Consider the following 13515-nt stretch of genomic DNA (forward strand, 5'->3'; position numbering starts at 1 on the left):
TTGAGTCACTGTCACTGAATAGAAATCAATTGACAGTGCCAAAGAGAAACTGTGGACCATATGAGACAGAACTGATAGCACAGTTGGTAGATGAACTTGCAGTAGCATTTATCAGTATAATCGAGACACAGAGTTGAGTTTCTTACAACTCTCCCAGAAGACTGTTACCTTATATGGATAATCTGATTCATTTTATAAACACCAATGGGGATCCCATTATACATCAGGAACTTTGTTAGGCACTGGGGCTACAGTGATGGCTGACCTGACTCTCCTATTCTTAGATTACTGACAATCGGGGAAGAAGGACAGCTATAAAGGCAAATTTAATATGTGACAGCAAAAGCAAACAGAAGTTACAGAAGTTAGGAGATGCAATAGTTAAGACAATGGGGAGGAGGGAGTGGCATGGTAGAGGGAATGGCAGTGAGGCCCAGGAGTTTCCCACTGGGTGGAAGGGGAGGGATGGTAGAGAGTACAAGCAAAGGGAACAGCAAGGGTAAAGGCGGGAGATGTACAAAAGCACAGGCTATTTGGGGGCTCTTAAGCAATTTGGTGTTGCTGAAGTGTAATATAGCTTTCTGATTTTTAGTTTGTGGTAATAAAAAAGAAATTAGTTTTTAATTTACAGTTTAGTTCTGAATAGTTTTTTTGAATTTTTTTTAAAAATCTTTATTTTTGAGAGAGAGAGACAGAGTGTGACCAGGGGAGGAGCAGAGAGGGAGACACAGGATCCGAAGCAAGCGTCAGCACAGAGCCCGACGCGGGGCTTGAACCCGTGAACCGTGAGATCATGACCTGACCCGAAGTTGGTCACTCAACTGACTGAGCCACCCAGGCACCCCAGTTCTGGATATTTTTAAGACATTAAAATAGTATAATATAATCAACCCTAAAGAATGTGAAATGCAAGTTGATCCTTTCATGAACTTTTTATTTTGTATGACATGATGTCTTATTATAACCTGGGATTTCTCTTTTGACCATTATACCTATTTCAGTGTTTGTCAAATTTGAATAATATATGAATCTTTTTTTAAGGAAATAAATTCCCATAATTCCCAAGAGTCATATCTTCAAGATGCTTAATAGTTGGTGGATCTCAGTTTACAAAGTATTGCTATAAAAGGGACATTTTGTTTTCAATTAGCAAAATTGTTTGGGATTACCAAAATGAATACAAAACAAATAATTAAAATGCAATTATTAAACAGTAAAAATATTTGTAATCTTTGAGTCAAAGCTTAATATTCTTAATATGCAAGCTTTACACAAATTTGTAAGTAATATATTCAGACATCTGTAAGTACATAGACAAAAAGAACCTAAATAATTTCCAAAAGACGAAATAAAAATAACTAGCAAACATTTAAAATATTCACTTTCAATAGTAACAAAAAAAAGCACTTCAAATGAGAGACCATTTCTTTTTTAAGTTTTTTATTTTGAGAGAGAGAGAGAGAGAGAGAGAGAGAGGAGAGAGAGACCATGAGCACAGGAGGGGCAGAGAGAGAGGGAGAGGGAAAACCCAAGCAGGCTCCGTGCTGTCAGCGCAGAACCTGACATGAAGCTCCATCTCACCAACCATGAGATCATGACCTGAGCTGAAATCAAGAATTGGATGCTTAACTGACTTTGGATGCTTAACCGACTGAGCCACCCAGGTGCCCCAAGACCATTTTTTGACCTATAAAATTGGTAGATATTTTAAAAAATTATAACCTGTGTTGATAAGGATTTTTTTAATGAAAGAAGAAATTACCAAGTAATCTAATTGTCCAACAACATGGAAATAGTTAAGTAAAATATGCATTGATGAAATAGGACATTACTTGGACAATAAAATAATAGTTTTTATTTTTTTGAAAATTTTTAAATGCTAGAAATGCTTATGCTATCATGAAATATAAGAAGGATTGAACAAAAAGTATGATCTCAATCTTGTCAAAATATGCATAGAAGATTTTGATAATTATTCTGTTGTAATGGAAGATGTTAACAGTAGGAGAAGCTGGGTGAAGGGTATACAAGAACTGTCTATACTGTTTTTGCAACTTTTCTGTAAGTCTAAAATTATTTCAAAATAAAAAGTTACAAAATATATATAGAAAAATGACTGACGGGGGGCCTGGGTAGCTCAGTAGGTTAGGCATCCAACTCTTGGTTTTGACTCAGGTCATGATCTCATGATTTCATGGCTTCGTGGGTTTGAGCCTGGCACCGAGCTCTGTGGTGGCAGTGTGGAGCCTGCTTGGGATTCCCTCTCTCCCTTTCTCTCTGCACTGCCCTCCCCCCCCCCCCAACTTTGCGCTGTTTCAATCTCTCTCAAAGTAAATTAAAAAACTTAAAAAAAAAAAAAAAAAAGGAGTGACGGAAAAAATGACCACATTTTAGTAGTGATATCTACATGGTAAAATTAGCTTTTCCTTTTCATTAAAAAATGCTTTTTTGGGGTGCCTGGGTGGCTCAGTCGGTTAAGCATCTGACTTCAGCTCAGGTCATGATCTCGCAGTCTGTGAGTTCAAGCCCTGCGTCGGGCCCTGTGCTGACAGCTCGGAGCCTGTAGCCTGCTTCGGATTCTGTGTCTCCCTGTCTCTCTGCCCCTCCCTTACTCATGCTCTGTCTCTCTCACTCTCAAAAATGAATAAATGTTAAAAAAAAATTTTAAATGCTTTTTTTATAATAAATTTTTACAATAAGTTATGTGTTGTAAAATCATTAAAATACTTGACCTAAAATTAGGAAACACAGAGCTAAACTGAAAAGAAAAATGCCATCTACCACCAATTTGGCAGATACGCATAAAAACATAAATGGGAGCGTTGAAAAAAGGTTGCATATAAGCAGAAGACAGGATAGAGATATCAACTGGTTAGGCATGCATCTTACAGGTAGATGTGAAGTGTGAGAGTAGATAATAAAAATAAGGACCAGGATTTAGGAGGCAGTGAGAATTTTATTTCAGTATAGTAAAGAAGAAAACAGTTTCCTGCAAAGAGTAGATACCTGTAGTATTTTATGTGTTAGAAGAGAATTGGCTAATTCTCTAGGTTTTTAGGGAGTGTAAAGTGTAGTTGTGAGAATATTCCCAAAATGTTGGTTTTTAATAAGTTAAAATCATTTGCTTTAGATAACCATCTCCATACTTGTTTTTATCACAGACTTCTTTCTAAGCAGCTCAACTGTGCAGTGATTCAGGCCACCTTCTGAAGATACAGCCTCTTTATGAGTGACGAAGGTAATCACCTACTCGAATTAAGTCCCTCTTGATCTGGACTTTTGTGTAAAATATTATTTGTTCAATATTAAATAAGGATGATAGAAAAATGAATATACACATTGGGAGCTGTACCTGAAAAACTGCAGCATGTTAGACATTATGGTTCTCAATCTTTTCCCATCTCAAGACCTCCCATCTCATCCTCTCCTTCTGCGTCTGGATCCTCCCTATAGCAGTGATTCTGGGGTAGATTTGGTGAGTGTGGGCTATGCAGTTAGTAAAAGCACATCCTCACGCATATTCAAGTCACTTCTGAAGCTGCTCCCTTTCCCCTGTGTCGTTCTACCTGAAGAGTTATTGCTATAAGCAGAATCTTTAACATTTATTTTAGAGGATTATTGTTTTCAGCCCCTTTCTCATGTTGTGACATGCCCAGAGCTTGCTCCTTAGAGAAGTAAGCAAAATGCTATCAGGTGTTCCTTGGAGAGGGACCATGGGGCTTCCCTTCAAATTTTAACCCTCATTCCTATATCGCTATCTCCAGAATTAGGTTTTAAGCTCCTGCTGGGCACAGACCAGGTCTCATCCACTTTTTTTGCCCTCTTCAGGCCTAGCCTTTAACTTTGGAAAAGGTGGTTACTTAGTGAATGTTTATTGAAAATGAATGCTGTTTTCTTTAAGTGCAAATTTTATTCCTTCATGAAGGAAAATTTATTCCTAGCTATGAACAAAAAGTAAAATGCTGCATAAGTACAAACTAAAATGGAAGATATACAATGTGGAACTTGAAACAGCAGCTTTGATCTTTGGCTGCGTATTTTAAGAAGATTAAAAGGGTTATTAAACATAGGATCTAAAGATTTAACAAGATGCTTAAAAATGGCCCAATAATGTATCTAAATCTATATAAGGTTCCTGAAGGCTGTAAATGCATTGCATTGTGTGGCTGGTCACTAATAGGAACCCCTGCTTCTATGAGTGTGTTACAGGGGATTGTGCATCCAGAAGTTATCCGCTGAGTGGGGATTACAGTTATGCCTAAACTATCAACACTGGGGAATAGCCAGTTTAAAGGACATTTTCTTTCATGCAGTTATATAATGTTATTAACATACTCATATCTGGGGAAAATTAGTCTTTTACGCCTGTTTGCTCATCTGTCTGTAAAAGAGAATAACAGTAATTATTTCACAGACCAAGGTAAGGAGTGTATTGGTACAGTACCTGAGAAGTAGTATGTATATGCTGATGAAATGGTGGTTTTATGGTTGTTCACAAATTGTGATTCAGAATTGTGTTACAAATGCCTGAGTGTATTTGAGGTAGAATTACTCCAGCCACATTGTACTTCAACTACATTGTAGTTTATTTTGGCTCGTGTGAGCTAAGAGCAAAACATTGCTGCCATGTACAACAATGGTTTAAGGGAAAATAATGTCTCAAAGGTAAACAATTGGCATGTTCCTGGAGTTGTGGACCCATGATGCACTTGTAAGTTGAGTATTACCTAGCCCTTTTCCCTGTTTCTCATTTAATATTTATCTCTCTTTTATGAATATTGGCTATCTGATAATCTAGAAAAGACATCACAACTTCCACCATGAGAAAGAAACCATTTCATTCACAGTAACATCCACCTTTTTTTTCACTTCTACTACTTGATGCTTCGATTGACTTCCATTTGATGTCAAGCAGCTTGCAGGCCTTAGACCGTAAATGAATAATTGCCTTTCTCTATGGCATTTATAAGTCAAACTCCTTAGGCTTGAGTCATCACTCAACTCATTTTGTAAGAATGTCTTTCTCTTTATTTTTTAATCCCACTTTTGGGAAAGTTTTAACAGATGTAAAGAATGAAAAAAAACTATGATGATTAGAAATCTATGACAAAAGTCATAGGAAATAGCACAGATCTTGGCAAAAACGTGTCCATTCATAGGGCAGCACTTGTACACTTTGTGTTTTATTTTATTTTATTTATTTTGTTTACAAATATTTCTTGAGTTTATTTATTTGTTTTGACAGAGAGTGAGAGAGAGCATAAGCAGGGGAGGGGCAGAGAGAAGGAGAGACAGAATCCCATGCAGATTCCATACCATTAGCACAGAGCCCAGTGCAGGGCTTGAACTCACAAGCCTTGAGGTCATGACCTGAGCTGAGATAGAGTCAGATATTTAACTGACTGAGCCACCCGGGCACCCCAAACACTTCTACACTTTTTAAAGTAGAGCTGAGAAGCTGCAACATCACCCACACCACCACCATCAGTACCGAATATTCAGTAAACAAAATTACCTGTGAAGCTGTGCTTGGTTTCATAGTAAGAGAAACACATCGAGAGCAGTGACCGAGAATTACTTATACAGAATTGACAGACAGAATAAAACCATTAAACAAATATCTCTATATGGGCACTGGGGTTTTCATTATATACATGTAATGCACAAATGAAATTTTGGCATGTAAAAAAGGCTGATTATGTGTCTAAAATTGAGATAAAAGTCGAGAGATAAAATTTAAAACTTTTGTGTTTGTCAGATTGATTGATGTGTATTAGTAACAATGTGACTATGTTCTTTTGAGTTTGTCAGGGGATAGGGCATTTCAGTTTGGTGGCCACCAGGACAGGACATCAGGACAGAGGCACGGAGAGTGATGGTTGTTACTCTTTGGAGTGGGTTCTTTAAGGCGGACCCAGACTCTGGGTAAGCCTGGTGCTAGTACCTGGTGCTAATGCCTCATGCTGTATTTCCAGAATGTGCCTTTAGCTCCTGTAACTGGGGGGCGGGGTCATGGAAAGGAACGACAGTATTTTTATGCATGTAGCTGTAGGAGGTACATGGCTTCAGGGACAACAAAGAGAAATGCCAATGCCAGAGATAACCAATGGGTAAATGGTCTAGCACCAAAAATTGCCTCAGAGAGGAGTAACAAATTTCACCCGATGTGAAACTGATGTGAATTTTATGTTTCCAGAGAGAGAAAGAGCATGAATGGGGGGAGGGTCAGAGAGAGAGGGAGACACAGAATCGGAAGCAGGCTCCAGGCTCCAAGCTGTCAGCACAGAGCCCGACACGGGGCTCGAACTCGTGAACCACAAGATCATGACCTGAGCCGAAGTCGGACACTTAACTGACTGAGCTATCTATCCAGGCACCCCTCAAATTGGACTTTCAAGCTGACAGTTTACTGAGACTTTCTACTTTAGCTTAAATGTGAGTGCCTCAATTCACTCCTTATTCATTTCTGCAATTGAAAGGAGGTCTTTATAGTAGGTCTTAAAGCACACTGAAGATTTATTTGCCTTAACATTTTAATTTTGCTAAATGCCAATAAATGCGATGCCTTATATTCACTCTTCTGTTAGGAAACTGCCTTAAAGAAAATGCTTTACTGTAAAATTTAAGAGTTATATCATAATCCGTATTTCCAGAAGCCAAGATGCTATTTCTGCATTTACCTGTACATCTAAAAATGTATCTAGATCTACATCCGTATCCATATCTGTATCTATCTGTTGTCCAGTGGTCACACTCTCAAACTTACTTATAGAAAATAGAAAATGACATATTTAGAGTTAATAAGATTAAAAATCATATAAAAATTAAGGATACATACATACTTAAGGAAAAAAGGACTGCAATAAATGCAAGTAAAGGTAATAACACTTTTTCTTCCACCCTAAGGCAAACAGTTGATCAAGACCTATCTGTTAATTCTTAGATTTTTTATTCTACTTCTTTGGTTGACCTCTCTTCTATAGCACATATAACAGCACTGAAATATTACAGAGATTCACAAGGTTCCTGTGCAAAGATGAATCACAAATTTGTAAAGTTGGCATATTTTTGCATAGTTAATTACTTCTTTCTTTGGGTTCCCACTGTATATTGTATATACGTTGGCTGTCTTCTTTCTGTATTATAATTTTTTGTTTACTTCTCTGTCTCTTTCATGGAAGAGAATTCCTTAAAGAAGGAAATTATTCTTTTTTTAAAAAAAAAATAATCTCTACACCCAACGTGGGGCTCAAACTCATGACCCTGAGATCAAGACTCACATGCTATACTGACTGAGCCAGCCAGGTAACTCAGGAAATTATTCTCTGGATCCATAATGGATAGCACAGTGTCTGGCTTCTGAAAAGCACCCAGAAGGTGCCTGGGTGGCTCAGTCGGTTGAGTGTCTGACTTTGGCTCAGGTCATGACCTCACAGCTCGTGAGTTTGAGCCCCACATCTGGCTCTGTGCTGACAGCTCAGAGCCTGGAGCCTGCTTCAGATTCTGTGTCTCCCTCTTTCTCTGCCCGTCCCCTGCTTGTGCTCTGTCCCTCTCTCTCCAAAATAAATAATCATTAAAAAATTTTAAAAAGCACCCAGAAGATCTTTAATGAATGAGTAAAAGAATGAATAAAAATTTTATAGTCTGTGAATAAGAAACATGGAGCAATTCTTTGTATTCATCATTCTAACCCAGAAATTGATTCTGAAACAGTTAATCCTTTTTTCCCTCCTCACCTTGTCTTCCAAGTGACAGAATTTCTATTTTAGTGTGATGCCCACATGGCCACCTCCTGTTGATAACTAGTAGGCACAACTCAGTTTCATGATGGACAGATGGACAAGCCTGCTGTTGTTCTTGGCCATGGTACCGTTACTATTTAAATGCATCAAACATACCTTTCTTCCCTCCCCGCCTCTTTTTTTTTTGCAAGACTATACATATTTGCTCCAAACACTGCTCTGCTATATTTGTAATATTAGAGGCCCATAAGCAGGCTCTGTAAGACAGATTAGCAGACATATTTTGAGAGATACATGTCAATCTAACACAAAAAAGAGGACTCCATGGGAAAGAGGCCATAAAATATTGCTATTATTCAACTGAGTAGGGGTAAATTGTGCCTCTTTCTCTCCTAACATAATGGGATTGGTAGGAAGAAAAATAAAGTTGCAGTATATTTCTGGAAAAAGAAACCCAGATTATGCTACCAATTTGAATTGTTCAACTAGACGACTGCAGTTATTCATTGAAATTTTATATGTAATTACATATATGAATATTAGTTGCTTCAAATTAGTTACATAAGCTACAGTTCATAGACTTATCCAAACATTGGCATGTTATTTAAATTTTTAAGCCATATACAACATCCAAAGGCATTTTAACATGGAATTTTTTTTTGTAAGAAAAAAGGAAATAGGGGAAGAAATTTACTTATTTTTTCTCATGGGGCAGGCATGTTTATGCCACCTCCTATGTTTTTCATGTCATCTTCAGAACTACAGTGTGAAATGCATTTTATTATGATTATTTTATAAAAGAGAAACCTAGGACTCAATGATAGTAACTTGTTCATGGTCACAGAGCTAGGAATGACAAAACTAATTCCAAGGCAAGTCTTTCCAACTCAAATTTATTCTCTATTTACTGTGTTGGATCAGCCAGCATACAGCAAGTTTTCAAGGAATTTGAGTTTTAAAAATGTAAATAGTAGTGTTTAAAGGATCTTCCATATTGTGAATGATGTCTATGATGCCAGCTAAAGTAATTTCTTCTAAGTTAGGCAGGGTACTTGTCCACTTTTCCAGATAAGAAAGTGGGTTGATTTAAAAAATGATTCAATAATGTGCTGCAGGGAGGGGCACCTCGGTGGCTCGGTTGTGTGTCCAACTCTTGGTTTCTACTCAGGTCATGATCTCACAGTTTCATGGGTTCCAGCACCGCATTGGTCTCTGCTCTGGCAGCATGGAGGCTGCTTGGGATTCGCTCTCTCTCTCTCTGTCCCTCCCCCACTCACACTGTCTCTGTCTCTCTTAAAAATAAATAAATAAAAACTAAAACTAAAACTAAAACTAATAATAATAACGTGCTGCAGGGCAAGTGATCTCTGCATTTTTGGAATACCTAAGCCAGAAAGCAGAGTGTTGCAGTATCTCACAAACATTCCTTGGGAACTATTGTTCTGCTTTCTAGAAGTCATGATTTGTCTTGACTATCCTGTTTGCCTAAAGGACCCATGCCTGGGCCAACATGATGGGGTCTGACTAGAGCTCTTGGTTTCATTCTTGTTCTGACCAAAATCATGGACCACCAGTGATCTCAACTGACAAAGAGGGTTGAGGTGAAAATCACTCCAGTTTTCCAGGGCTCTCCTAGCAAGCATCAGTTTGTGGCTAGGTTTTCCTGAGACCCACATGGATTGTTCCTGTGGATATCCAGACCCCAGGAGAACCCTGGAGCTGACTGCCCTTTTTTGTGGAGCAGGGGCAGTATAGGCCCTGAACTGCATCTACCTGTTTCAATCATTCACTCCTTCCCCTCTGGCATGGTGGCAGGGTCCATGTTGAAGAGAAGAAATTCTGTGTGCTTGCTACTTTCCTCATCCTACCCTCAAATAAGAGTTGGGCTCACTTTCTCAGGGTGAAAGGATAAGCTATGGGACCAACAGCTGTTACCTTGCAACTAAGTAACATAGTTGCTAAAATGGATTAACTCTGTGAGGTAACAGAACTGCCATTTGCTGTCCTGGTTTTCTTGGGTAATGCAGACAGTGCCAGGGGCAATTTCTAACTGTGTTAGATGATGGTTTCTCCCAAAAAAGCAGCTTCAATTACAGTATACCTAAAAATGAGAGTTAATCAAGACAGACTTATCAATTGGCTGGGTAAAATTTGACAAGTCAGTTTCATTCCAACTGAGTTGCAAAGGTGATTGCAATATTAGGAAACTGCTTTAGGGAGAGGATCTGGAAAATTATAATTCTAAAATGTGAGCACAATTTCCATGATGAGGAAATGCCCATTATTTATATTAAAATAGATGTCTATTTCTCTCCATTATCTCTTATTTTTTCATATTCCTTCAAATATGTTTTTCTTGTAATTTAAATTTAGTGATTAAACTATATTTATAATAGTGCATTCCCATTAATGAGAGAAATGTCACCTTTAAAAAGTTGATTCAGTAGTATAAGTTATTTTGGGACTGGATTTGAGCCCAGTTCCTATTAATGAAAACTATTTGCCTTTTCTTTTTCTAGGACAGTGGAATTAAAATAATCTGTTTTGTCTATTTCCAGTCATGACACAATCTAGGCTTCGGTAAATAAACCCAACTGAAAAATAACAGACTAACCAACTCTGTCTATCACTTGACTCAAAACTGTCATTTTTGATTTCAACGTTATATTCATGAGAATTAATATGAAAACTCTCTGCCAAAGGTTTGCTTTCTGTGTTTTGATTGCTTTAGAATAGAAATTTAAATCCTGAATTTCAGAAATAAATGAGGAAAGGCAGTGGGGAGAATCCTGGAGGGGAGTCAGGAGGCTGGTTCTGGTCTTGATCTGCTACCATCTATGTGACGGGATGAGTCACTTTAAATTTCTTAGCATCAGTTTTGTTTGCTTTCACCAAGATGATTAGACTAGGTTAGGATGGCAAATGTTAGCTCAAACCCCTTCTCTGTTAGCTCTGATCAGTTGGTAATGGCTGCCTAGAGGGCTGCATTGGAGATAATGGTGGTCCTCTTCCAGACCTGACTGACAGGAGTATGGGGGGGAGGGGGTAGGTGGCAAGAAAACCACTGATCTGATTTACTATCCCTGAACTTAACTTCTTGGGTCATTATCTGCTTCAATTTTGACTTTCATGATTTATTCTTAACTTTTCACTTCAAAAAATGGTCTCCCCATACTTGAAGACATTTTGAAAATTTGAAAGCAAGGAGACATAGTCTTTGAGATCACCTAGCCAAAACTAGCTGATGTATATAAAGGTACTTTGTAAAAGGTAGAGCACCATTTTTGTTATTTGAGGATTACATAACTAATTAATGGTAAGTTTTCCCATGATTCCTTTCCTCTCTAATTTTTCATGAATGCTTGTTGCATGACAGATGCAACCTCTTTCAGTAAATTTCTTAGAACTTACTCATTCCATTGATAATTAATTAAGATCAATAGGTGTTAAATTGTATTGTATAGACAGTAACACTGTGTAGATATTCAGAGAGTTAGAGGGCTAAAGCCATCAGAGTTGTCAGGTAATATTGAAGAAGTATTGAGCAGAAGTTAATAAAAGGGCATTGTTAGGTATGAGACAGAATTTTAATAAAGCATGTAATAAGATATAAGCACAATTTAGAACAATAAACAAGAAGTTTAAGCTATTGTGTTTCAATAAGAAAAATTTGGATTGCTAATAATATTAGTATTGATAATATTAACATTTATTCACCCATTCATCCCACCAGTTGAGTACTTCCAATGTGCCAGACCCTGCACTAGACCCCGGGGGTACAACTCTTAGCAAAATGGGAAAATCCTTGATTTTATAGAGTTTACATCTTAGTGGGACAAGGCAGATAATAAACAAAGCATCAAGTGAGATACGTGTTACAGAGTAATAATTGCAAAGGAGAAATATAAACCAGAGGAGGGGAAAGGGAATTGTAGTAGTGGGTTGCAGTTTTGGACAGAGTGGCTGTGAAGTACTCAATGTGAGAGTGACAATTAAGTAATGACTTGAAACACTTCTCAGGCACTCTACTGAGTGAGTTACATATACAAAATCATTAATTTTCATAGCAACTCTGTGGGAAAAGGTACTACATTATCTTCATTTTATAGATGAGAACCATAATACAATGTCACATTGTATTCTCTGCTGATAGCTCGGAGCCTGGAGCCTGCTTCAGATTCTGTGTCTCCCTCTCTCTGCCCCTCCTCTGCTCACTTTCTCTCTCTCTCTCAAAAATACATAAACATAAAAAAATTAAAAAAAAAAAAAAAGAAATGCAGACTCTCCAGGCCTACTGCAGACCTACTGAATCAGAATCTACATTTTTACAAAATCCCTAGAGAGCTGTGTACACATACAAGTTTAAGAAGCACTGTTCTAGGGTATCATATGACTAATGCCCAGGTCCCCTGGGGGGTCCTAAGGGGTAGCCCTAGGGGGGGGTCAAGAAAAAGCAGCACATATGAATGGTGGGGCAGGTCAGCTTTTCCTTAAGTCTATTTGGGATACCACTTCTCTAGGATCTTCATAGGTGTTCAGTGGTCAAAAAGATTTGACAAATACCAGTTAAACAAAGCTAAACAAGTTTCTTTATGGCCAGACTTCTTTTATCTTTTAATATGCTAATGAACTTTCTGAATGTCCAAGAGAAAAGCTATATTGTACAGCTGCTTCTACATTTACTGATCATGGAAGTCAGTTTGGGGGGCATCTTTCCATGTTACTATTTTGTGCAGCACATCTTGGTAAAGTTGTAATAGTCCCTTTGCTATAATTAGCGTTCCAGACATAAGATATTCTGAAAGATCCTGGGCAGGAAACTGTCTTATATTTCCTAAATTTAATATCCATTACTTAGCTGTTCAAATGCCTAACCTTTTATGTGACTTCATTTCTGATTCACTTTCCTTGGCTGAAATCTATTGGATAGAGTTATAGGATAGGTGTGGCTTCTGTCAGTGCTGGTCTGGAAAAAACTTTTAAGAGTCAGTTGCTAGTTATGATGTCTGATAGAAATGAGAAGAACATACTGGAAAATGCTGGGGTCACTGGTAACACACTGAAGTTTATTTGTGGTAGGAATGAAATCAGAGGGTATGACTGTGAGTGATTACTGGATAAACAAAGAAGATAGACAGAAATTTAATTGACAATAATGAGCCACAACATCTGTCAGCAAATTTATAGTTAGAAATAAAAAGAAGCAAATGAACAGATACATTTGAGAACTAAGGTTGTTTTAGATTAGGACTGTCCAAAATTGGTTTTTCACAGTTTATTTCCATTGATGCCTCTTTTGAAAATTTATGGCCTATTTTAACACTGACATGTTGATTATCCCACATTCTTTAACTCAGAAAGCATTCGATTTTAAATCACACTCACCAATAAACTACCTATATTTTAGATAGCACTTTATTTTATTTTTATGTATCCTTCACATGAAGTTTCACATTTCCTTTTTCTTTTTGGTAGCAGTATACTCACTACTCCTAGTAGTAAGTGGAATGAAGGTGGTTTCTTAATTATACTCTTAGTTTGGGCAGTAAGCAACATTACTTTTAATTTTTTTCTTTTCTGTTAATAAGCCAATGAAAAGTATTTTTGATTTGGATATCCTTTCAAATGCTCAAAAGCTTAACTTTTCTTTTTTTAGAAGCATCACATATTTAATGTCAAAGAATTTGAATTCGAGTACAAAAATTAAACAACACATGATTTCAACATTAAAAAACCATGACAGTTATTATTGAAATAATTATACAGTAAATAT

The 13515-nt window shown here is 37.4% G+C and overlaps 1 protein-coding gene across 5 annotated transcripts in view; it reads left to right on the plus strand.

The window, feature by feature from the left end:
• SLC44A5 (solute carrier family 44 member 5) overlaps positions 1-13515 on the plus strand; it is a 370056-nt gene that overhangs the window by 52776 nt on the left and 303765 nt on the right. For 3 of the 5 annotated variants that reach the window (XM_058716936.1, XM_058716942.1, XM_058716937.1), the window contains exon 2: positions 3162-3238. The exons of 1 other annotated variant lie outside the window; for it this stretch is intronic. In XM_058716936.1, the coding sequence (XP_058572919.1) occupies positions 3226-3238 (13 nt within the window). In that variant the 5' untranslated portion in view covers positions 3162-3225. Of the gene's footprint in view, positions 1-3156; positions 3239-13515 lie in introns of those variants that run through there. One more of the 5 variants, XM_058716938.1, reaches the window with a different exon arrangement.

The sequence above is a fragment of the Neofelis nebulosa genome, chromosome 2 (genome assembly GCF_028018385.1).
Source record: "Neofelis nebulosa isolate mNeoNeb1 chromosome 2, mNeoNeb1.pri, whole genome shotgun sequence".
NCBI classification, from domain to species: Eukaryota; Metazoa; Chordata; class Mammalia; order Carnivora; family Felidae; genus Neofelis; species Neofelis nebulosa.